At 37.0% G+C, this 24,696-nt stretch overlaps 1 protein-coding gene across 3 annotated transcripts in view; it reads left to right on the forward strand.

Moving 5' to 3' along the window:
* BMPR1A (bone morphogenetic protein receptor type 1A) overlaps positions 1–24,696 on the forward strand; it is an 88,563-nt gene that overhangs the window by 47,385 nt on the left and 16,482 nt on the right. For all 3 annotated transcript variants that reach the window (XR_012043691.1, XM_072869185.1, XM_072869187.1), the window contains 2 exons: positions 13,728–13,936; positions 24,171–24,339. Coding sequence is in view for 2 of the 3 variants with exons in the window: in XM_072869185.1 (XP_072725286.1) it covers positions 13,870–13,936; positions 24,171–24,339 (236 nt within the window). In the remaining variant the exon portion in view is untranslated. The remainder of the gene's footprint in view (positions 1–13,727; positions 13,937–24,170; positions 24,340–24,696) is intronic.

The raw sequence follows: 24,696 nt of genomic DNA on the forward strand, positions 1-24,696 counted from the left end.
TAATATGTATTAAAAAAGAATAATCATGTGGATGATCAAATGTGTAAGTTACATTGAAAAAAATGTATGCATATGCCTGCATTTGTGTGTGTTGTATACAAACTTTTGAAGAAAACAGCAGCTTCATGTTCCTGGTTTTTAACATGAATTTCCTTGAAGCTGCAGCTCACTTAGAGTAATGAGGAAGTTTCTGTGCACTGATTATTCCATGTTTTGATACAGACAGGGCATCTTGCACTCAGGTTTTAAATGTTTGTGGTTGATCACAGTTAGTGACAGAAAATTTGAATCTGTTAGAGTAATGCTAAACGGGTCAGTAGCCCTATCCATTAGGAGAATTTCCACAGTGAAGATGTGCAGAAGGGTCCCCCAATGGCTACACTTGACCATCCTTCAAATGCATTTTGTTGTTCTTCCAAGATCTAAAATGCCTGTTCTCATTCAAACATGTTGCTTCAAGTTGCTGGTTTTTGAAAAACAATGATTTGTTTCAATTGTCAGGTAAAGCATATGAAAATTTTTTACAGAAACAGTTTGGTCCTAGGCTTTCAGTGGAATGAAAGTGATTAGGGGTCTGCCTGTACAGAGGAGGCTCCCTGAAGTCTTTCACATGGCAGTGTATGAGAAGAGGGATGTTTACACAGGTGTCTTGAAGTTCTGTGTGCTTTAAATTATCATAGAATTTGCAAATGTACACTTGTAATCTACTCAGTTCCCCTTTTTAGACTTTTAGAAGTCTTGAACCTTTGAGAGAAGCTACTCTTGCTGTTGTTTGTCAATTAGGTTTAATAGGAATTCAAAATCCAGTATGAAATGTACTGCATACTTGAAAGCAAGTAAGTCTCCTAATTCCTTGGCCTTGTAAATGTTACTTTTAAATGTGGTAATGCATCTGAGAATTTTACAGCTGGTAAATTGATAAGCTGAAATGAATTCCTGAGAAAACTAAAACATTTGTCTCGGTGGCAAACAGATACTTAGTTTGACTATTCACCCCCCCAAAAAAAGAAAAAGATAATTATGTAACTCATGTTGTAACTGAAGGAAGAGGAAAAAATTCACAATTGAAAATAAAAGTTTTTTAAAAATAATTATGCATAGTTATGTAGAAATGCTTAAACTTGAGATTCAAGCTGCTGTTACTACAAGGGGAGCAGTTATAACTGGGCATGTAATGCATTTATAGATTTGTGATCTGGAAGAAGTATATTCTCTACAGTCTGCTGTACTACTACTCTGTGCCAGAATATCGAGAATATAAAAACTGTGCTTCAGATAGAGTATATAAGCAAAAATAGCTTGCTTCATGTCTCTCGCTGTCCTGGGGGGTGTGAGTAGCAAAATGCTTCTAAGGATTATGGAAGAAGTTTTACAGTTTTCTTGTAAAACTGGGATTTGGATAAAGCATGTTGATGTACCTTGTGACAGCCAACTGATAGCTTATCAAGAAAGTTTTTGAAAGCATTAGCATTGTTAATGTATCTGTTTCCAGGTTTGTGAGGGTTTTTTTAACACAGGACAGAACTACATGTGATATTCAGTTATTGCAAACTATTGTAAAGGCCAACATTTTAAATGAATTTAAAGGGGGTAGATGGGTACATTCATGGTGAGTAGATCCCTCTGTAGGTATTGGTGATATGAATAAATTTTGCAGCAGAGGAAATAACTGTAGTGGGATATCTGGAGAAAAAACATCCTAATCGTTCTCTGGCTTTTATACTCTTGCTCTTAACACTTCCTCCTGACTGCTCTTAAGGTCAGGGCATAGGAACGATGGACTGATCTGCCTCTTGAGTAGAGCTGTATTTATACTACAGTATTTCATCTGCTGGTTTTGTTTCAGTACAGTTCTTAACTCAAATGTGTGAAAAATCTCAAAGAAAAAAGGGGAATGGAAAAAATACTCAGGATGTGACAGAGGATTGGTCATTACAAGATACTGTATGGTATTTGATAGAGAAGGTTCGGTAATGATGACTTTTTTGTCCCCTTTCTTTCTGCCAAAAGTAATTCTTTATTCTCTTCAACTCACAACAAAAATTTCTTCCTGTTATGGAATCTGTGGTTTTCCTGTAACCCTCAATTTTTCCTTCACAGATTTAATTTGAATCAGCCTTAATTCTGTCCTATTGGAGGTGATTAGTGTAGGCTAAAGAATCATGAAAGAAGGAAGGTTTTGATAGTGGAGATGTGGAAGGAATAAATGACTTTTAGATGCAATAATGGCCTTGACAGAAGTAACATAAGAAAAGGCAGAATGTGATCTTCAATCACTGGGGAATTATTGAATTGCCAAAGTTAATGAAGAGGTGACTAAGGAGGCAGATGGATTTACTTTTAAGATTTTTAGCTTAAGGAACTGTTGAGACATCACAGGAGATGTCTTCAAATTTAAGGATGATGGAGGGAATGGGGGAAATGTTTGCAATAAATAGTGTCCAAATCATTCCTGTAGTACTGAGTATGGGCAGTTTAAGTCATACACCACAAGGGTCAAAGAGAAAAAGTAGGGAAGCAAGTGAAATTGATAGGAGAAGGAATATATGGTATAATCTCTGTACCTTCTTAGTTTCCTTATGTCTTAGTCTATTTGCTTTCTTAGAACATGGAGAGAAAAGCAAAGATTTGTATGAAAAAAAATTAAGGATTTTATTAGCTGAATGTGAAGTTTCATTTAATGTAAAAACAAACAAACAAAACCAAACAAACTGCTACCTTACATGTTGATGTCTTGTTATTCTTAGCTTTACTGTGCAACAGTTGTTGAAAAACTTTTCTTTGTGTATTTAAAATAACCTTTTTGCACTAAGAAGTGGTGTAATTCTTTCAATACTAATGGGAGAGATACTACTAATAAAACTACTAAACTCTAAATTTAAATATTTTAATCTTATTGAGCTTTCTAGTCATGCTTCTTGTGTGTATGTTTGGTTTTGACTTTTGTGTGAAAAAAATTAACAGTATTTCTTTAGCACTTCAGTGCAGGGAAATAGGGGACTATAACTTTTGAAGTATAAACACTACCTTTGAACTCTGTCTTTGTCTACTTATTGAAAGATTACTGTGTTTGGATTTAGAAATGTCTTTGAAGCTATATTTGATGAAAGTACATTGTTTAAACTTAAGAGGAGTAGTTTGTGTGCATGTGCATGCCATGTTGTTTCTGTAGTTATTTAACCAAGCGGATCTAGAATGCACTTAGAGTTTAACTTTGGTTTGCGTTAAAATATATTTTCATCTCAGCAAAACTTGCAGAATACTAATAGTAAGATACACTCAGACACATACATCTAGAGTCCTGGAAATTTTTCCCAGAGCAATAATACTTCCTTATGTACTTCACAATTAAAAATTAAGTATTGCAGATGAAAGTAGAAACTGAATGCAGCGTAGAATTTTAGATTATTTGTAATGTGGGAGCACTTTCTTAATATAGCCATCTAATTTAATATCACCAGTATTTGTGAAATAACTCTGTGCATGAGCATGTCATGCTTTATACATTAAAGCGTTTATCACTCTGATATGGAGAATAACATAGTATTTTGCAGGTTCTGTGTAAGATAATGAATGCTGTAATTACAAGATATTTGCTTGCCAATGGCTTTGGGGTTTTATTCTTCCCTCCCCCCCCCCCCCTTTTTTTTTTTTCTTTTTCTTTTGTGCTTGGGCCTGTTGAAGCTTTGTTAACCTACTTGTGTGTATCAGGGTTCTCCTTGCAAGCTCTGGGAGTTACTAGTGAGATGGCTTATGAGGTTACTACCCCCAGCTGTCCACCTTGCTCTTTTGCTGGAGGTCAGTGCCTCTGGCAGTATCAAGCAAGCACCAGCTCATCAGCCACAGCTGTTCAGAGCCTGGCATATTAATTTAAACTGCCACTGATTCCAGTTTAGGCTATGCTAGACTTGCCACCGACAATACGTGCTTGCTTCTCTTGCCTTTGCTGTGGAGGTGGTAACCTCGTGTTTTGTGTCTGGAGCTTGTAACCTTGTAAAAATGTCCCAACATGAGTTTCTAGGGTGAGTGTCGAGGCTCACAGATGACAGAAGAGCTGTTAGCTGACTATTCATATAATTCAAAAGAATTGTAAGAGAGGTTGAAAGGGCACGTTTCAGCAATTTAAAGTTAGAAGGGCAATATAACTAACACGAAGAACAAACTTAACGGTTAAATGTAATTTGCAAAGTACATACCTGAAATTTTGTTTCTGTAGTAAGAACACTTTAAAGAATAGTTTCCCCTGCAAATCCTTTCCCCTCTGTGGAAAGGGGAAGGGACACATCTGTGTTTTAGAGGAGTGCAAAGGAGCAGCATCTACTTCCTCGTTTATTTGGCCTATCCAGCTATTAGGCGGCCTCTTTGGAAGACTGATGGAGACCGCTCCTTTGAGAATATCTTTGTGTTATTTACAGTGATTTGTGAGAACAGCTAGACTGAGAGTTTCTCCTATCAGCAGAGTACAGTGCTTCTATGGGCATGGCAAGCAGGTGAGGAAAATGAGGATTAAGGCTTACCTTGCCAAGCAGCGTTTTGTATTAGCAAATCGTGATGATGTTGAACTTGCCAGTCTTGTCTCTGATGTTTGTATGTATTGAGCAAATACTGTTAAGAAAGCTTTTCTCTTGCCCATTACAATGAGGAGTGCGGAATTTTATGGTTTAAAAATTATGTGGCTTATTTATGAAGTAATATTCGCAAGTGTGTTTTTATCTTGTTCACAAAATGATGTATGAATTAATTTGGACAGCAGTTATCTTATGGGTAGCAGAACAAAAAATATGTCCATGTTGACAGTTTTAAGCGTTTTGAGGGCAAGCAGTTTGCTTCTTGTGAAATGCTCTTCTGTTGGCCTTTTTTAATACCAGATCGCATGTCACTTGCTTTACAAGGGACGCTGTAGTGTCTTGGTCAGATACCAGAGGGGAAAGGATTTGCAGTTTTATAAGTAGGCAGCAGCGATTCCTGTGTTTAAGGCACCACTACTGGCAGTTTGGAGGGGGTTTGTTGGTATTTTTGGCTGGAGGTTGCTTTGATAAGTAATGCTTTATGTCTGTTCTCAATAATTTGAAACTCCGTCTTCCAGGGGTAAATAAAAAAAGGAAGGGGGGGGGTTAAGGTCTCCTTGCTGTTACTCTTTCCTAGAATTTACTTATTCTCTGCTCTGTTTGGAAAGTGCATCCTTTAATAACTAGAATCATACCTGCAATGTGAGTGTGAGGAGTGAAGGCTCCGTGAATAGCATTATCAGGTTGACTCTTTTGACCTTGGTCATTACTAATCTATGCAATCGGGTATTTCTGAGCCTTGTCAGCCTCTCTTGTTTAGCGTTTTATTTATTTTATTGGTTTTCACACGTCTTGAATAGGAAAAGAGGATTTAAAGAGAAAAGCTGAATAAAAGAAACCCAAGTCCGTGTTTATTCTTAAGGGGTAGAGGTCTTCTAGAGGGGAGCTGGCTTGCAGAGGGGGAAGACAGTATTCTTATGCTAATCCACGCTCTGGATAAGGAGCAAAGCAGCCGTGCAAACAATGGAAGTGGAGCCAGAAAGTCTGCTCTGCAGTCTAGCACGCCTTGAAAAGCATGTCAGGCAGGGCGCCTAGGGCTGCTCAGGGGAGGGGCCCGAGCAGAGGGGAGAGCTCTACTCCAGTTTACTTTATGGAGCTGGCAGCCAGCCAGAAGACTTGGAAAAACCTTAGTACCTAGAAAACAAGAGTTAAGGGTGGAAGTGAGGGGAAGGGGGAGAGGAGTAGTTGCAGTCTATTTTTCATGTTAAAAAAAACCCCAAACCCCAGAGAACCGCATTGAATTGTCTCAGCTTTGTTGCTGCTATTTTCTTTGTACCAAAATTGAAATTCAAGTGATGCATTTTTTAAATAGTAACCACTTTTTCTAAACAGTGTTCTGCGTGAGAGATGTAGATTTTTAGCAATGTGCCCCTACTCAAAACTGAGCTTACACTACCCTCATGTGGGCAAAATGTTCAGATCGGAAAGCGTGCTGGAAGCTGGAGCTGCAGGCTGGCCTAAGGATGGCGTTGGGGGGCTTCTGGTTTTCTATTCTTTGCTCCTTTTCTTGTAGGAGAAGCCGATGTCAGTGACATCGGGGGGAAAGCATGGTTTTGTATAGCATGCTTCGTTATTGATTAAATTCAGTAACAAAAAAAAAGACAGGCTGTTTTAATTAGGCACCATGAAAAGAAAAATATGTTCTTTAACCACCAAACAAAAACCCAGTTTCTGGAGAACTCTTCATGAGTCCCAGAATTTGCATAATCACCTTCGCTTTGGAGACAAAAAGTAGTTGTGAATTTCTTTTTCTAGATTGGGCAAAGGTTATAGGTGTAAGAGAAACAAACTAAGACCATGGGATCTAAGTACAATAAAAGCTTACCCTATCAGTTTTTTGGTCAGGGGATCTTTTTTGACATAGATTAATGGACAATTGTCCCTAAATTATTAAAAACTTACTGTAAGGTTGTGAAAACATTCATTAGTCTTTTATATAGTGCTGAAAGGGATGTTGGACTTTAGAAACCCTTCCTATGAAAGCATTTGTACTTCTAAAGGCACTGTCCCTAATTTTAGGGTCCATTGTTCGCTTTAAAAAAAGTGAGCAAATATATATTCAGGATTGAGGCCCAGCTTTTTCCCTTCCTCAGCCTAGGTATATTGTTTGTATAAAATAATTGTAATTCAGAGCCAAAATATGTGATAGGTCTTGTAGGCGGTATAGTATGACCATAATATTTTCAATAGTGATGTGTGAGATTTGTAACAATTTTAATTTTTTTTTTTCTCTTGCTGCTTATCTTTAGTGAACAAAAGGCTTTCTTTAAGTAATGTTTTTGCAAACGAAATTTAAAAGGTTTAAGTTACATTCCCAGTTTGGATTTATTAGATTTAGAGATGGAATGTATTACATGTGGAGACTTTTCTCCTCATTCACATTGACTGGTATGACAGTAAGGAACTAGCAAAAATGATAAATAGATAATAAAAACATTTAAAAATGATAGCTTCTGGGTAGAACAGCAGAAGTTGATGTCATTTATGATAGAAGGAGCATGGGTGTCCGTTTGCCAATTGTCTTAAGGGCAGAAGCTCTCAGCCAGCTAATCACTAAAGTGATGGAGTTGAAAGAGGGGAAATGGGTCAAGACGAATAAAAATTGTGTAGTGAAATCCTATTTGAATATGCTTAAATAAGAGAATGTGTCATGTTTTGTAAAACACTAGGATACGTCTTAATACCTGATGGCACTGGGAAAACAATTTTACTGCTTTTCATTACTGTTAATTTAATAGCAGAAACTTTGTAGCAGTTAGTTAATTGGAAGTCCAGAGTAACAGTAACATGGGCATTCAGGAGTCCAATGAGTGGCGTCCCCAATTACCTAATTGTGCTGGGCATGGTAAAAGGCAGTGAGGCTTTAATTTCTTCTTGGTTAACAACTTTGTTTATGAAACAGACAGATACATCATAATTTAGTAGTTTGGCTTCTAAATTCTGACGTAATGTACACACATTTGATATTTGCAAGCAGTGTGAAATCTTCCTTTCATAAAATTTCTGTTAGGGTATCCAAGGTGGATTTTGGTGACTTTTCTTCCAGCTGCTGAAAAATAAGAAGTCCTTTTCTAAGACTGTGAACTCTCTTGCTACAGAAAGCGGTTGTTAGGGGCTCATGTTTTTGAATGAACAAACCCACCATTGCAGTACATGCCTTATAAACACGTGGTTATAAATGTCCTATAAATAGAACTCAGATATATTTTTTCATTTCAGTCTTTTGAGAAGTGTGTAATAGAAGTGTTGAGAAGTGTGAAACACACAAGTGTGCTTCATTTAACATTTCAGATTTTGTAGCAGTTTGTAGAGGGAGAAAGAACATTGAAATAATTTACACAATCTTTTGGCTTTTAAATTTATGCGGTCACTAATAATTTTAAATAATTCTAATACAATCTGCAGTTTAATGGAATTATTTTTGAGAGCTTGCAAAGATTAGTGTCTAAACAAATACAGCCTTATTTGAAGTAGTTTTTGTTGATGGCCATGCAGCCAACTAGCTTGCAATAGTCAGCACTCTTCTCCATCAGCTGTATGATTTCTTCATAGATTTTGGTGGTGGATTTACCTGCGTTTTTAACTTAACGTATTTGACAGCACTTAAGCGTAGCTAATTTGGCTGTTTCAGTATGATACTTTTCTACAATTTGTGTAGGCGTGCCTTGCAATAAAATAATAGAAACACGTTTTATAAATAGGCTTGTACAAGTGTTTGACGGAATTACACAGTACAGAATCTGAAAGTTTTATTTAAACTTTCTTCTTGTTATGGCATTGGTTAAATTTGAGTATTTGACTTTGAATAAGCTAAAGTTAACTATAGGTGGTCTTGTATTATGAGTAACAAAATGGAGTTGTAAGGGCTCTCCTGGATCAGAGTCTGCTCCTGTCCTGTCACCTGCAGCTACATGAGATGGTGACCTTTGTAAACTAAAGACTGACTAATCTTTTGGACTCTATTTAGTTCGAAAATCTGCCCTAGAACCTTCTAACTAGTGGTTAGGAATTGCCTTCTAATTTCTGATCTAAATAAATTTTAATGGCTAATCCATACCTAGTTGTTGTTGAACCAGTAATTTTCTTCAGGTTGAATAGCTGTCTTCTTTCCTTGTGTTTATTTCTGTGTTACAATTTCAAAAAATAATCATTTCTCTGCCAGCTTTCACTGTATTAATCTTTTTCTTTCCTTTTCTTTTTGTCTCCATTCACGGGGCTTTCCTGTTCTCCAAGATAGTATTATCGGTCCTTCTTAGGCATATGTTGAATTTATCAATCATATTGTCTCTGTACTGTTCATGTTTTACTGTTTCCCCTGGGAAATTTCCCTAGGAAATCCTAGAGTTGTGTTTGTCTCTTTCTCCCAGCATCACGTGGATGTATCTGATGTTCTGTAATTGGTTAGTGTACTTGAGTCCTTGGATGTAACTACTTCCTATGCCTGAACTCCTAGTCTATGTGAAGTAGAAATTCTTCAGAGTCCCCAATATGCATAACTTTCCTAATTTCATGCTGTTGTATTTCAGTCCATTTCTGTTACTTCAGTTCTTCATGTGATCCAAATCTTCCTGCATAAAAACAACACAGTTGAATTGATAATTCATGTTTGTCACCAAGGTTTATCAAAGTTGTACTTTCTGTGCTTAGTTCATTAATGAAAAGGGTAAGTATTCTTGAATCAGCCTGATTCAAGAATAAAGGTCCTTGAGTGTCATTTGAACTACACTAGTAATCTCTGTTCTTGAAACTACTTGTCATCTGCCCTGTAGTGAATTCTTTACTGTTCTTACAATCCCTCTTTTCTTCATCCGAATTAATAGTTTTCTTTGTGGCGCCATATCAGGTTTTTTTAAGCTCTGTTAGAAAAGTTGTTGTTGCATACTGGCATAGACTGACAGTCCAATTTATCTCTGGCATTCTGTTCCACCTCGAAGTTGTGTTCAAAAACTGTACATGTGATTGAGCTAATATGCTTACAGTTACCTAAGTCACTTATTGTCACCATTACACATAGGAGAAACATACAATATTTTTCAGTTTTGCTTTGGCAAATGCATTTATTTGGTATTGTATGTACTGCTGCAAATGTTTTGAAACATCTTGTCTGTTGAAATGGATTTAATGTTCTAATTCTTGTGAAGTCTGAGATTGACGTTTCTTTTTTCATGTGTTCCCTTTTACAATACTGTCTGTGTTGTTACGTTCAGCACTATCATTCTTTATTGAAATTTGGGACAGTGCAGCTCTTTTGGTTTGGGAATCATGCTGTTAAAAATATTAGAGACACATCTAAAGAACAGTTACCACTGAACTCCCTGCTTTCAGAATCGTTTTGGTCCATATGACAAATCTTGCTCACTTCTAGCTTCATATTTTCGGAGTCATACGGAGTATAGGGCTAGACTGCTGTGATAGTGCCATGAATTCACAGCTGAATTCCAGTTCAGAAAAAACAGCACACAGTTTTAATAACAAAAGCATTTTCTTCAATAAACTATTTTTAGGAAGGATAATAAATTACACTGTAGACAAATTGGGTGTTACAATTGATGACTAAATTACTTTTTAATGGATTATAGTTGAACGCTTCTTCATGGCTACAATAGGAAAAAAAAGAGAGATTGAGGACTTTGAAATCAACTGATTGGCTTATGGATTTGAATTTCTTCAGCATCACGCTGTTGGCAGAGTAACATTCCAGGTGTTAATTGGTGCTTTGACACATTTGAAGTAGTCATTTAGTTGTGTCATTCTACACTGTTAATATCAGGCAGGTTTTGGAGAAATTCCAGCTGTGGCTCACTTCACATAGTGTGCCTTAGCAGGGCTGCCAGTCTTCCTCTTTAATGGGAATCCAGAAACGGCTCAGGAAAGGTGTCACTGCAGCCTCTTCAGTTCTGTCAAATGTATTTTTTTGTTGTTGTGGTTTGTTTTTAGTGAAAGATATTCTCATACGAAGGTCGTAACTACGTCGTTTTGGGGTGTGGCATTTGTTAGAAGCACTAGAACAACTAGTCTGGTTTTTTAAAACTTTTTTTTAAGCTGTTAAACTGCATAGCTATATTGGAGTGCCACGTGATTTTAAGAATGAAATCTTTTCAACCAGTGTCCATTTCTACGAAAGAACAACATAGGCTATTAGAGAACTCATCATCTTAAGTTTGTTTAGCTCAGGAACTTACATGAGAAAAAGGAAGAACTGTTCAAAAAATGCCTTAAATCTCTTCTGATAGCTGTGGCAGAAAAGCTCTGCTGAATGTGGTGGCTGAAAAAACTGCCTCAACGCATCCACGTCAAGTTTTTGACACAGCTTTGTTGGTTCTGTAGTGTGAGTGGTAGAATAGGACATGTGTCCACACTGCAGTTCACATAGTTCATATTGGGACATTTTACTGTAAATCGCTAGTTTTTCATCAGTGGCTTAAGGTCACCTGGTGACCAATGGTGAAACGTTACCATTAGTGCTGTGGGTGCAGCAAGGCTCATCAGTGCTCATCTGCCCAAGCCTTGCAGCCAGCTGCGGGGCTTTCCTGGCTGAGGGTGAACTTGACGCTGATGGTAGCAGCAACAGAAAGGTAACTCAAGTAATAGTGTTAAAACGTCATGTGTGCATTTCAGGGGAAGAGAAGGGAATTGCAGCCCTGCTGGGCTTTCTTGCCATTTTTGAGGTATTCTTTTAAATGCTGATAAGCATTCTCAAATGAGAGTGATTTTTAAATGGGGAATTATAACAGAGCTTGTTCTCAGTGTCATTTTATTACATGTTTTTATATACTTTTTAATACATATTTACATTTTAATGCATACATATCTGTGAAAAGTGAACCATTAATGAAAGAAAGATTCAGGTACAAAATACTGGTTTTAAGTGGAGAGCATTATATTCTTGAATAGGCTTGGACAACATTTTTGAAAACTACCTTGGACTGTCTCGCTGAACAAAAATCACCATGAAATTGGAAGTGAGTTGCATTAAAATGTTCTTTTTTTTTCCCCATTTCTTCTTGATTTTTTGATAATGTGCTGTGCAGTACAGTGGTAAATACACGTTGCATGTCAAGTTCCTGTGCCAGTGTGCTCTCTTACCTTACTGAACTGGGGAGTGAGATCACCAATTTTCTGAAAGTTTCCAACACTCCTACTCTTGAAACACGGAAGAGTGAGAATATGTAGTCCTTACTGTGAAACTTGCATGGGGAAGGCAGACAAATTATTTGTAAATATACTTTAAATAGACTGTTAGTGGGTTTTTTTCCTTGGACTGCAAAAATAATTCTGTAAATAAAGCCTTTGTTGTTTTACTACATGCAAGCTGTTGGCAGTTTTTGTCTTCCACGTGTTCTATTGAGGATTGAAGTTCATTGCAGCTGAAACACAGAATAAAGCGATAATACTTACGGACTTATGTTGCTGGCCTGATGGATGTGTTTATAACTAGAAGGACGTTCCCTGTCAGCTGTCAGAACTGGTCCCATTTCTTGTGATTAGGAAACACTGAAGAGAGCGAATATTTTTGTTACCATATTGCTTTTAGCTCTGCCTCGCCAGGAAGTGTGTGTTGAAGCTACTAGTGCTTAGGCCATCCGCAAAGCGTGTCGTTCCAAGTCCATCCCGCCATCACCTGGCAGTAATCATGGCAAACGCTGGGGCTGCTGCGGCGTTCGAGGAGCGGAGCTCGCCCCGGCTTCCTCTGGCGCAGAGGCGCTTTGTCGCTTCATTAGGGAGAAGTCAGAGACATGTGAAAAGTAGGCCAGGGGTCGGGGGCGGCCTGCCCCGGCCCTGCCGAAATTGAAAGTGACGGACACCTCCTGGCTCGGCCGCTAATTTGCCTCCATGTTAAATGCCTGCGAAGCAGTCATTAAAATGAAAAGTTCTTGGGTCTCACCGACAGACAGATTGAGTTATTGATGGTGGAAGCGGCCACCAACAGTAATTGCAGCCCATCCCTGAGCGAACGCCAGTTTTGGCATTCATCAGCAGCGCCAGGCTGACAGGGGTCGGAGGGTCAAGCCCACCGAAACAAGAGGAAGGCAAAATCAGTCCTCTGTTCGTCTTTGTGCAACGTCGCTTTTGTTGCAATTAACTGTTTAGGTGTTCGAGCTGCTTTTTAGTCCTTTGAGGCCCAATTATGCTTCCCTTGTGAAGCGCTGTAGAAAGGTCGTTAAGCAGAACGTGACCACAACTACTACGGTCTGGAAAAGTAACTTCTTATTCAATTTGGCTGTCTTAGCTATGTGTTCATCCATTGGATGAGTAGAATTATATTTTATATTTGGAGTAAATGGCGTGTGCATATAGTAGCATAATTTTCAGGAGGGATTAATTCGCACAGAACTTAGAAATGCAGAAGGATATCAGGATTTTGAATTGGAGTTAACAGAATAATAATAAATGTGCATTGGTGTTGTGAACTGAACTAACTTTCTTCAGAAAACACTGTATAACGTAGTAGTCTACAGGAAAAAGGACTGAAATGTAGTTGATGCTAAGTGAGAAATTAATTTCTTCATTCAAATGTTAAATGACATTATGCTTTTTTTTTTAAAGATGTAGTACTAGTCTAGAAGACAAAAGTAACGTTGTAAGTAAAGTAGGTTACTAAACTAACTATTTTAATACAAATTTATCTTTCATCCAGCAGAGAAGCTGGGTTTTTATTCCAGTAAAGCTTCTCAGCAAGCATTTTTCAGCTGGTGGCTCAACATGGTATTGCTTTTTTCCAGCAACATTATGGGAAGTCACCATTGCATTTCATTTGTAAGAAAAATAATAAGTATAAATGTTAATTTCTGTAAAGAAAATAGTTTTCAGATTTACTTTTACATGTTAATCTGTTTAATATTACCTACGATAGCTGTATGTGAGTCTAAAATATATGGCTCTGACTAGTGAGTTAAGATATCTAATATATTTAGTAGGAATGTAAAAGCATTCCTGTGGGTTGTTACCAAAAATGTATATTTCAGAAGAACCCTGCTGTTCAGGTGGATAGTAAATAAGGCTAATATTTTCAGTTATTAATCTTAATAAACATATGCATTTTAAATTATTTTTTGCAGCCACATGATTATGATCAGTGTGATGAGAAATCTTGGGGGTTTTTTCTTGCTTCAGAAATGCAAGGAGTTTCTTAACACTTTGTTTTACTGTATCTTTCAGGAAACGAAGTTGGAAAAGTTACAAAATCATCTTTGCAGTCAAGCACCAAACCTTGTATTAGGCTTCAGCGAACAGACTAAGCTTAACATTTTTCAAGCAGAAGGGCCAGTTGGCCTTGCACAGGAAGGATTAAAAGTGAACAATGACTCGACTGAGAGTTTATGAGCGATTGCTTGGAGCCTACCTGCTTATCATTCTGCATGTTCAAGGTAAATATGCATTAGGTGAAATAAGTTTATGAAATACTTTTCATCTGTAACTTGAGACGTGTGTATTCCAGTAGTTGGGGTAGGGTTTTTTTTGTTTGAGGTTTTTTTCCTGTTCTTTTGCAGGCAGGTGGCTTATCTGCCTGACATGCCCTATAGACACTTCCCTAAAAAGAAGGACATTATAATAGTGGTCATGTGTTGTTGTAGTATAGATTATAGATTAGGTCTATTTTAGCAAATGCTTAAATAGAGACAATACCAGAAATGCACAGTACACTGTGGAGCAAGTTATATGAGCAGCAGAATTGAAGGTTTGACTTTCTGAATTTCAGTTTCCTATATGTGTGTGTCTTTGATCCCTTTAAACTTGACCCACTGAAGAAATTGCAGTATGCAGTTCCCCATTCCTTCTGATGCTCCCAGCAGCCAAGAGATAGTCTGGCATAGCTAATGTAAATAAATTTGTTATGCCTACTCGATGGACCAAGGTGAGGCTATGTGATGTTCACAATAGCCTGGTTTTCAGTTAGAAGATACTCATTTGTGGTGTTCGCAATAGCCCGGTTTTCAGTTAGTGAAGATACTTGTTTGTACATCTGTTGTCTTTCCAGCCACCAGTTATCAAAAACTTTTGGAAATCCAGTTATCATTAGGACTTTAACTCCTCTGTCAAATTGGGTTGAATTAAAAAGAAAAGTATTGGGAACCTGCCAATGTGACTGTCTCATTCTCTGTCAGGAATTGAGGCTTAAGTACAAAGATTATACCTAGTTAATGGGAAAATCCATTTATTATTATTTCCTTACCCCTTATTAGCAACTGTACCTGGCAGATCTGGTTCTGTAATTGCTTGTAGTTCAGAGAAGTGTCAGAATAGCAGAATGGTATCTGAGCTGTTAGTGGTATCACATTCTCATGTTTGGGATATGAACAGTAGTGCTCTGCATGTCCATCAAGCATGTACATCCATAGTTGGTCTCTGTGTAAGATTTCTTGTTCTCCCAGCTGTGCACCTCTTAGATGTTTGAATTGAGTACACAGAGGTTTCCATATGTTTCGAGGGAAATAGACAAGACTAATTTGGTACTGCCATTTTAATACTTTAATATAACAGGTTTTATATTCTCTTTTCATACTTCTATCAATTACTGCTTAGTGCTTGATTTTATTTTGAGATATGCTTTGAGCTATTTACTTTCAAGAATAACAATTCAATGAACCCATTAAAATGGGGAGAGAAGGAAGCCTGATAAGTACCCAAATGACAATCTTTATGTTCTGTTTCTGGTGCGTACCTGAAGTATTAGATTAAAGGATTTAGCAGAGCTGTCTCTATCGGGACTATGCTGGATACATAGCTTGACAACTGATTTTAAGAGCAGACTTGCATCAAACGTGTGATGGGCCTGCCTCTTCAAAGCCACTTGATCCTGCCTCTTCCCGTGTGCTGGTATTTATCCTCTTGTAACCAAGGGCCAAGGTGTATTTGGGAACTGCTGCAGCTTCTAACCTGGGTAGGGGGAAGCACTTAAAGCACAAGACTGTACCCTTAAATATAACCCAAACCTTTATTAAGCAGTAAATATAAATGACACCGAAGGAAGGTATTTACCTGGAATTGACCAGGGATGAGCTGTCAACTACACTAAGACACAAATTAAATGCATAGTGTGTCAGTGCAAGGAGGATCATCTTTAAGCTCTGTCAAGTAACCATCCCACACACAGGTTCACAGCTAGGCTTTTACAGAACAGAAGTCCTCTCTCTGGATCTGTGTAGAATTGCAGTTTGTTAAAGATGTTTAAAACTGCCATTCTTCCTTTCGAGTTTCCTGTGGGGTTCAGTCCAGGTGGATACCACGAGCACACTGAAGGCTTCTGTATCGTTGAGTACAGCCTACAGAATTGTAAACACTTTTCTTCCAAAACTGGACAAGTGTTCCTGTATAATTGCCAAGTTATTTGAGTGCTTTCATCTTTCTAGCCTGCGGGTGCTCAGAATAGTGTCTCCTAACTTCTAGGTATGCGCTTTAAGCGCTGATGTTTGGCTTAATTCATTCTGTGTGTGTGTGTAGGCGTGCACACGCTTATTTCAGGAGTGGGGAAGAGCATGGGTCTTGGTTTGAAGCTTTGCCATTGCAGCAAAGATTTCAAGGTTGAAAGCAACAAAATGAACATAAATCTAGGATTCTTCTGTCTTTGTTATATTAGTTAAGTTGGGAGAGGGAAATTCTCAAGACCAATCCTTCTTCCTGTTGTGGACGTACAATTTTTAATTGACAAGAAATAGCTCAATCTATTTAGACAGAAATAGCCTAGTTTGGGTATAGTTGAAGTTTATAGTACAGATTTACAAATATTTATAGGTAGCTCTAAGGTGATTAGATTGGTAATGGGCACAAATCACAGTAAAGGAAATTTTGGTGAGAAATGGGGAAAGAAATTTTCTCTGTGAACGTGGTTAAGCATTAGAACACGCTGCCTGGAGAGGTTGTGCAATATCCATTCTTAGATATAGTCAAAACTTGACCAGAATGACTTTGAACAACCTGATCTAACTTAGAAGTTGATCCTGCTTTGAGCAGGTGGTGGTACCAGGTGACTTCTAGAGGTCTCTTCCACTCTAAAATACTCTCAGACATAGCAATTTGCAGTGGAGCTTGTTCTACCTAGTATTCAAGCAGTTTTGCTGCTTCTTGCAGAAGATACCAGCTTCTTCCCTTGAAGAGGTTAGGAGTGATATGCTTTGTTCTTTTTACTGAAATCATGGTTACCCCTTTGCATTAGTCAATATTCAGCATTTTACTCAAAGGCAATAGCAACTGAAGGAACAATTTTTTTTCTCTCTAGATACAAATAGAAAAAATAATACAAATATACAGGTCTTAGTGACTTAAAATTAAATTACATTAACTCCTTCCATGATCACATTTATTAATGCTTCGATAAATAACTTCTAATAAATAATATAGCTAAATTAAATTTAAAGACCCTGTAAAATCTTTTCAGCTTCTGAAGAGGAAATTGCCTTGTCTTAGGAATATTTCTGACTTTCAAATCAATACTGAGTGAGTTCTGAAAGCCATGGGAAAGTTGAGCTTGCTGAAATGTTGTTGGTTCTTTGATGCAAATTGCCTAAGGGCTTGTCTTCAAACATATGAAATATGTTTATTTTCTAGGGGTGGTGAGCAGAAAAACAGTCAAGTCTCTCTGCTTGTCCCTAGATTCATGGAGGAGTTGGGGGGGGGGGAACGACACACACACACGACAGCAGGGAATAAAGTTGATAGTCATCAAGTGTTTGAAATTTGTATAGGAAAAAGGAAATCTAAAATGAAAAGTCTAAAAAGTGGAAATTGAAAGTAAAAATAATAGTTTCAACAAGGAAAATATATGCAGGATATTACAAAAATGCATCATAAAGGAACCAATAGAGGTGGAAAAGGCACGTGAGGCATTGAAGAGAATTTGTGTGATTTGCAGAAAGAGGAGGGAAAAGCAGAGAAAGTGGAAACACCCAGCGAGTGTGCTTTCAGTGACTGGCACACAGCTTAATGGTTTGCTCTCTCACTTGTTTTGGAGGCTGCTTCAAAATGGTAGTAATCTCAGGGCTTACCAAGACCTGAGAGAACAATAATAGCAAGTGTGTCTGTATGTGTGCATGTGTATATATACACACCAAATTCCGTAGTAGGTAACTTTAAAAAGCAAATGGCTCCATGTGTTGATTAATGTCAAAATGCTCTTACAACAACAGCAGAAAACAGAGGCAATTCCATGAAATTATTGGTGAACAGCTGCAGTTTCTCAGGTCAGTTGTACGTAGCAGGGGGACACAGTGGTTACCCTTTGGATTATATCTTCTTTATAGCTTATGGGACTTTTTCACTTACTTTGAGAAATTATTGAAAACAAACCTGGGTAGCAGATGGCTAGATTTAATAGCAACCTTTAAAAAAAAATATTTTTTTTGGTATTTCCTTTCTGGCTGTGGAAGGCCTTTGTGATATCTTTAGACCTGTGACTTGCTCTGCATCTTCATCCACCTACTTTTGCTCATCTAAGGCAAGAGTTTATCAGCTTCAGTAGCAATTGAGGACTGTGGTAAATATGCTTTTGTCTTCCCACTAGTGCAGGTTTTTTAGTTCAGATAACCACTTTTACTTCTGAGTACTTTCTTTGTTTTTATAATGCATTGATGAGCATAACTAATTAATACGTGTAATGGAGTAGTTAAAGAACTAAGTGTACAATTAAACACGTTCTCCTGAATTTTGTACTTCATTACTGTCAGTTTACTATATGATGTACTGTTAGATATGTGGTTCATCACACCTTTGTGTTCTTCAGAGACACTGCAGAAGACCAGTATTTTAATCCTTGTAAATTAGTTGATTAAAAATGTATTAATAGCATGCAATATGTATGAAGAAAGGTTTATTCAAAGTTAAATTTTAAAATAATTAGTGTTAATATTCAATATTAAGATATTTATTAAAGTTGGCATTGTCCATTAGTGAACTGAAAAAAATCTGTTGAGATCTGATGTCACTGTCATACTTACTTTTATTCAAAGATTTGAAATAGAAAATGATATTACTTTTTTTTTTTACTTTTATGCACTTTCTGAATTTCAGGTGAAATAGTTACTGAATTTAAACATATAAACTAATCTGAAATAAAAGATTCTAAAATTTACAGAAGGAACTTAGAGTTGTTAGAAGCTGATCTATTGCTGTCTTTAAAACATTGGCAGCAAATATGTATTGTTAAATATTTGTCTAATTAAAGTTATTTTAATGGATTATTAAAAGGTTCTATTTCTTTATTATAATTTCAAATTTAGTTTTAAGTAACTTTATTCTTTAAAAGTCCTTTTAAATTAGAATGCAGTGTACTTTTTAAAGTAAAATACACGTAAAATTTTCTTGTCTCTGGCTTTTGTATTGAATACATATGAACAGAGAGTAGTCTTCTTCAGAAGTGACTGTTTTGGGGAAGGGAAGTGGGAGCGGAGGCTGGGAATTACTGGTTGGGAAGGTATGGGGGCAGGGACTGACTGTCTGTGTTGAGCACTGGTGTAGCTCCTGGGAGAGCTGGAGGGTGGTAGAGAGAGATTTTAAACGAGTAGTCTGGGAACATGCTGTGATTTTTAGGAACCAGTTCTGCTAGATGGAGCTACCTCTAACATGCCTGGTCTTCGGAGATCACAGGCTTGATCTATAAAAAAGCACTATGGGGAGAATTATGGTTAAAATGCCAGACCCAGAGCTCATAGAAGCATTTAAGATATTTTCTTTGCACTCATAAAACTGGTTTTTCTGATGTTTTAAATTATTTTGTGCTTTAAGAAAAACTACTAATGTTTTACTCAAGCTGTATCAGTTGTACCAAGGTTTAATTCGCATAGCAGTACATGTTAAATCATTATGAAAGCTTGTGATAGGCAGAAAGGTGAAATGTCCTTGTTGGAGTGGATGATTTTGTAGTGTCTGCATCCTAAAGCAAGAAAAAGTAGTTTTGAAACTACCACATAAAAATGTCAAGGTATGTCTTTTTCATAAGGAAGGCCTATCTAACAAAGAACTTTGGTACAACTTTCATCTTTTATGAAAAGAGCCCAGTGTGGGCAAGCCCGGAGCATCAGCTAGCCCCAGCAACAGCTTTAGCATCAGCAGAAAGGCAGGTGAAGGTGGTCTTCTGACAAAGATTCTTTTTATTAAAATAATGGATTTATTGGGTTTTACAGGCTTGGATCAGGATAGCTACAAAGAAATGCTGAGAGTACTGTAGTAGGATACTGTAGGATAAATCCCTTTTAAGGATAATTTACTCTGGAATAAAAATGTCTTTATGTGGAACATCTATATTAATTATACCATTATGAATTCAGAAAGCTATTGAACAACTTCAATGCTGTAGGCTACTAGGTCTAGCATTGCAACTTTATTTGTGGAGGTAGAGGGGATACAGTTAAGTAAGAAACTATAGGCATAATTTGGCTTTTGTATTTGTCTTCTTTCACTTACTGCTCTCTGTCTCTGCATTTCTTAATAGAGCTGGTTTTTTATGGGTTGTACAAATCTTTTCTTAGATCAGAAGGCTTAATGAAATTATATCTGTATCCTGGCATTGCATTGCAACCAAGTTAGCTCAGTTTTCAGTGGTTAGTTAAACACTTCACTCTCACGCACAGTACCTTTTAAAGGTTATCCGTATTAATATTAGTATTTGAAGCTATGCTTTCAAGTAGACTTACTTTTCTAACATAGTGGGATTTTTAATATACTGTTCTTCTTTAAAATACATTTTATAGTCCAACTTATTTTCTATGATTGGAAGAAGTAGTTCTTTGAATAACTTATCTTCGATCAAGGGCTGGATATGATACGTTGGCAGGAGTTGTTATTTTTTATTTAAAAAAGTTTAGTTTTAAGCAAACAGCCATTTTGATGCCGCCTTATCTGTAGCAGTTGTTCACACTTCTAGAAACTTAAAATTAATGCAGTATGTATGAGACAAAGTTGTGATGGGGCAGAGCAAATTATAAACTGGGAATTTGAAGTCCCAGTAGCTAATTTCTCTCTGTTGTCTTATGCTGTGGTTATGTGAGAAGAGGATAATGTTCCAGCTCACGATCACTCTGATATTTCATTGAATGTTGTAAGTTTTTGAAATGTAGTAAAATATACATTATAGAGCAGTTTGTATGTTTAAAGGTATATGATACTATCGTTCTCAAGGCTGGACAAACAGGCTGAAACTGGTCCAGGATCTTGAACAAGTCCTCTAGCGGGTGACAGTTTATTTGCTGCTAATGTATATTATTTTGCCCCACCAGCCCTGTGCGGTTTACAGGTAGAGGGTAGGAAATAATGGCGAAACGATCTTTGCTGTGCCTGAAATCCCTGGGAACCGTATTTCAGTGCAAACTTTTTTCTTTTGAAGCTGTGTGTATTAATGCATAGCATTTACACCTTTGAAGGTTATTTAAGATTTGTGTATGCGTGTTTCTTAGCTGCACCACAGAGCTGACAACTGCATGTGTCATGGAAGAGAAGCCATTAATTGTATCATCAAGTAGTGTAGTGTCACAAGATCCCTAAAACACGATCCTCCCTTTCTCTGTCCTGCTCCCAGAAGGAAGATAAAGCAGTGTGGCTGTTTGAGAGGTGGAGCTCTGAGGGTGGGGAATAATGAGAGCACTGGTGCAAGAAAGTCAGGTGGTTCCTGAAGCAAGATGTCATTTAGGCATATCCTTCATTCACTCTTGTTCATTTACCCAGTATCTATTAACCAGGAAAACCAGCAATGAAACTTCCTGTGACCCCATTTGGATCTTGATCTGCCCTCTTAACATCTCAGGTGAATGGAAGCCAAGTAATTTTCCACATTCAACTCCCTTCCCCATACCTAGCATCTTTAAGATAGCCACTAATCTTTCTTGAAATGCTGAGGGTAAATTGTAGTACTGCAGTAAAGGATACAGTTAGGGATAATATCTAGATGGGGGCTGTTAAAAACTTTCTTCTGAAGTGATCCCAAACAGCCTCAATATTTTCCTTTTTCTTCCTTCCCTGGATACTCAATTAAACTAAACTGTTTAATAAGAGTTCTCTTTACAATCTTAGAAAGTAAAAATGCAAGACTGAAGTGATTTCCACCCCCCCACCATTCTTTGTGCCATTCAGATGTTACCTGTAAGGTGAAAACAGGCTATCATGGAGTATTGTTTCTCTTTCACATTACAAAGATAATGAAATTGTAGTCTGTTTTTGCTTTGAGTAAAAATCTTTGCCTGTATAAACTGTACAAAAGACAAAGATGCTGGTTCTTTGAAAATACAGTTAGCTATTTTGGATTTTATTTGGTACGTATTCTTCATAGATCTTGTTATACAATCAATCATAATAAATCAAGAGGAAAAATGTATCTCATCTCAGTTTTAGTATAAAAGGTTGGTATACCTGTAGTCATGCTTCAGTGTTTGTTTACAAATAATATTACTGCTTTAAAAGATCCCAGACCTGCATAAAAATTTTGTTCTTTCTCTCCTGAGCTAGGAGAAGCCATGCTTTAAGGGTTCCTTGATTTCTCTTCTAACAAATTGTAAAAATGCTACATTCAGTGCTCAGAGTAGGAAGATGGATGAGTGACTGTAAGACAGATTATAAAGCATTCAGACTTTTAACATGTGAAATGTCCCTGAAGATAAAGGGGGGGTTATAACATTAATTAGGAAAGATACCTTAGTAGTTTAACAAAATTAGGAGGAAAGACAATATTTGTACGTATGCAGTGGCCTTTCCTTTAAATATTAAGTAGAATTACCTGTTCTCTGAGCACGTAAGGATCTCTTAAATGTGAATACAGAATGTTGTGTAACATCCGTAGCACAGTATTAAAATGATCTTTCAGTTTTTGCTGGGAAGAAAACTGTAGAAAGAGAGAGAGGACAGATGGAGGAGCTGCTATTTCATACATGCAAAATTCCTTTTGATTAAATCAGAAATACCTATTGCACAGGTAAACTCTGTGTTATTCTAGCACTGGACCTTCTTGTTAAATATTCCTGATATGTACAGACTGTTAACTCAGGCGTTACTGAAGTACTGTTTGAAAACCGTGTTTCAAATAAAACATGGCTAGGTTTAGGTAAATGGTGCTGTACTTTCTTAAGATATATTCTTAATTGTATCTGAAAAAGGCACAGTGTCCTTACTTTCAGGGAAATGGCTAAATCGGGACAATGCAGTGGGTGTGCTGTATTAATTAGATAAGGAAATCTGCAAGTCTGCTTTTTTTCAGAACAAAAGATCAAATTTCACAAATACTTAATAGCACATTTTGGCTGAATGATATAGTGGATGTTACAGTAGAGTGATACAGAGGGTGGTATCTGCACAGGGTTTTAATTACGTTTTTCTGCACATCTTTCAAGCAAGGTACAACATGAGAGTAATGTTCTCATTATTTTACAGCTAGTGTTTGGTGGGTTTGACAGGAAGCCACAGAATCTGTTAAAAGAGACTGTGAGTTTCCTGGTCAAATTTTTTTTTTTAATTCTTAGATAAATTGAAATTTTTATTGTGACTAAAATCTTTTTGAGAGGTACTGAGGTACCTCTACTTTTTTAATTATAACTGAATTTGTAAAAGCTTCTATTGGTCCTAACTGGCTGTTCTCTTATCTTGCACATTGAGCCTCCCACAGAGACTTGCTGTAAATTGTGTCAGTGCAGAGGTAGTCTGTTCACAACTCTTCTAGCTTTATTTGGTTCACACCTTGAGGACTTAGAGCCAAGAATACTGTTAGGTGATGGACAGAAAGAAATTTTCTATTGATAAAATTATCCATGATAAAGCTGGAAGAGATGAAGGTGTTCTCATCTCATATAGTGGTCACAAAGCATATTCCAAATGACGCAGATAAAGTTCCTAAATTTTTTTCTCTGGATGTTCTTTGCTAAGAAGAAAAAAGATGGAATTTTTCTTCTGAATGCCTACATTCGCAAAAGCACTTTAATAATATGAACTAGAACAAATGATGCTCAACTCTCCTCCTGTTGAGAAATTGAGGGCTACTTGGAACGTAATTTAGCCCTATTTTTATTCTCTGAAAGCTCATTTGTGTGGATGTTCATGTCATTTACTGAAATTTAATTTGCAAACAAGATTTACTTTAGCTCTGTTTTGAAGTACTTATGCATACAGAGATCAAAAAACCCAAGAGATTTTGGAGTTATTACTGCTATTCTATGAGACTGTGAATCCATAAAAAATTACTTCAGTTCAGAAAATTAGAAAATTGCATATTAAGTAAGTTCAGTCATGCATAAAATTATACTGTTGTGGTTATCAAGCGGTCAGCATTTTGGTTTTCTAAACACATGAATGAGAGACTTTCTTCAGAAAATTCTTACCAATTAAATCACTAGTTTTCTGCTCCACCTCAAAAAGGGAAAATATCCTCTTTCTGTTTGTATTGATTATGGTTGGAAGATCTACTGTTAAGATACAAAATATTTGAGCTAGCTATTTCTAGAATAAAATTATTAACTCAAATTTCTGCCATAATCTCAGGAGAGGAGGTTCTTATGTCTTCTATAATTCAATTATTTGTTAATATAATTATTCTATTGTCATATTTTGCCTGTAAAGATCTTGAACAGTTATCAGAGAGATGCAAAAATATTTTCTTTGGGTTTTTTGTTTGTTTGCTTTTTAAATGTCCAGGTCAAAATCTAGAGATGAAGAGCATGCTTCATGGCACAGGAATGAAGACAAATCCTGACCAAAAGAAACAAGCAAATGGAGTAACACTTGCTCCAGAGGACACCTTACCTTTTCTTAAGTGCTACTGCTCAGGACATTGTCCAGATGATGCTATTAATAACACATGCATGTAAGTATTGCATACAGGATAGAAGAGGCTTTTTGAAGAGGCTCATTTTTGCTCATGAGAGAGCAAACTATCTCTAGAGTGCTGACTGAGGTTTTGTCAAGTGATTTGACCGTAATTGATTAGAAACTCACTGGTTCTGTGGAGAGCTGAGCACTAAAACCCACGGCCATCTGTATGTAAACAGTACTGCTTTCACTGTACCTTAGAACCATTTGCAACCAGTCATTTTGCGCCCAGCAACTGCTTTGAAGGACTGAGTTTTAAGTAACCTGTAGCATTTTATAACTGGGTGAGTATTAAATGACCCAAATCTAAACCTTCTGATATGACTACCTGCTTGCTTAGTCTAGTATTTCT

Source organism: Ciconia boyciana, chromosome 8 (assembly GCF_034638445.1).
Source record: "Ciconia boyciana chromosome 8, ASM3463844v1, whole genome shotgun sequence".
NCBI classification, from domain to species: Eukaryota; Metazoa; Chordata; class Aves; order Ciconiiformes; family Ciconiidae; genus Ciconia; species Ciconia boyciana.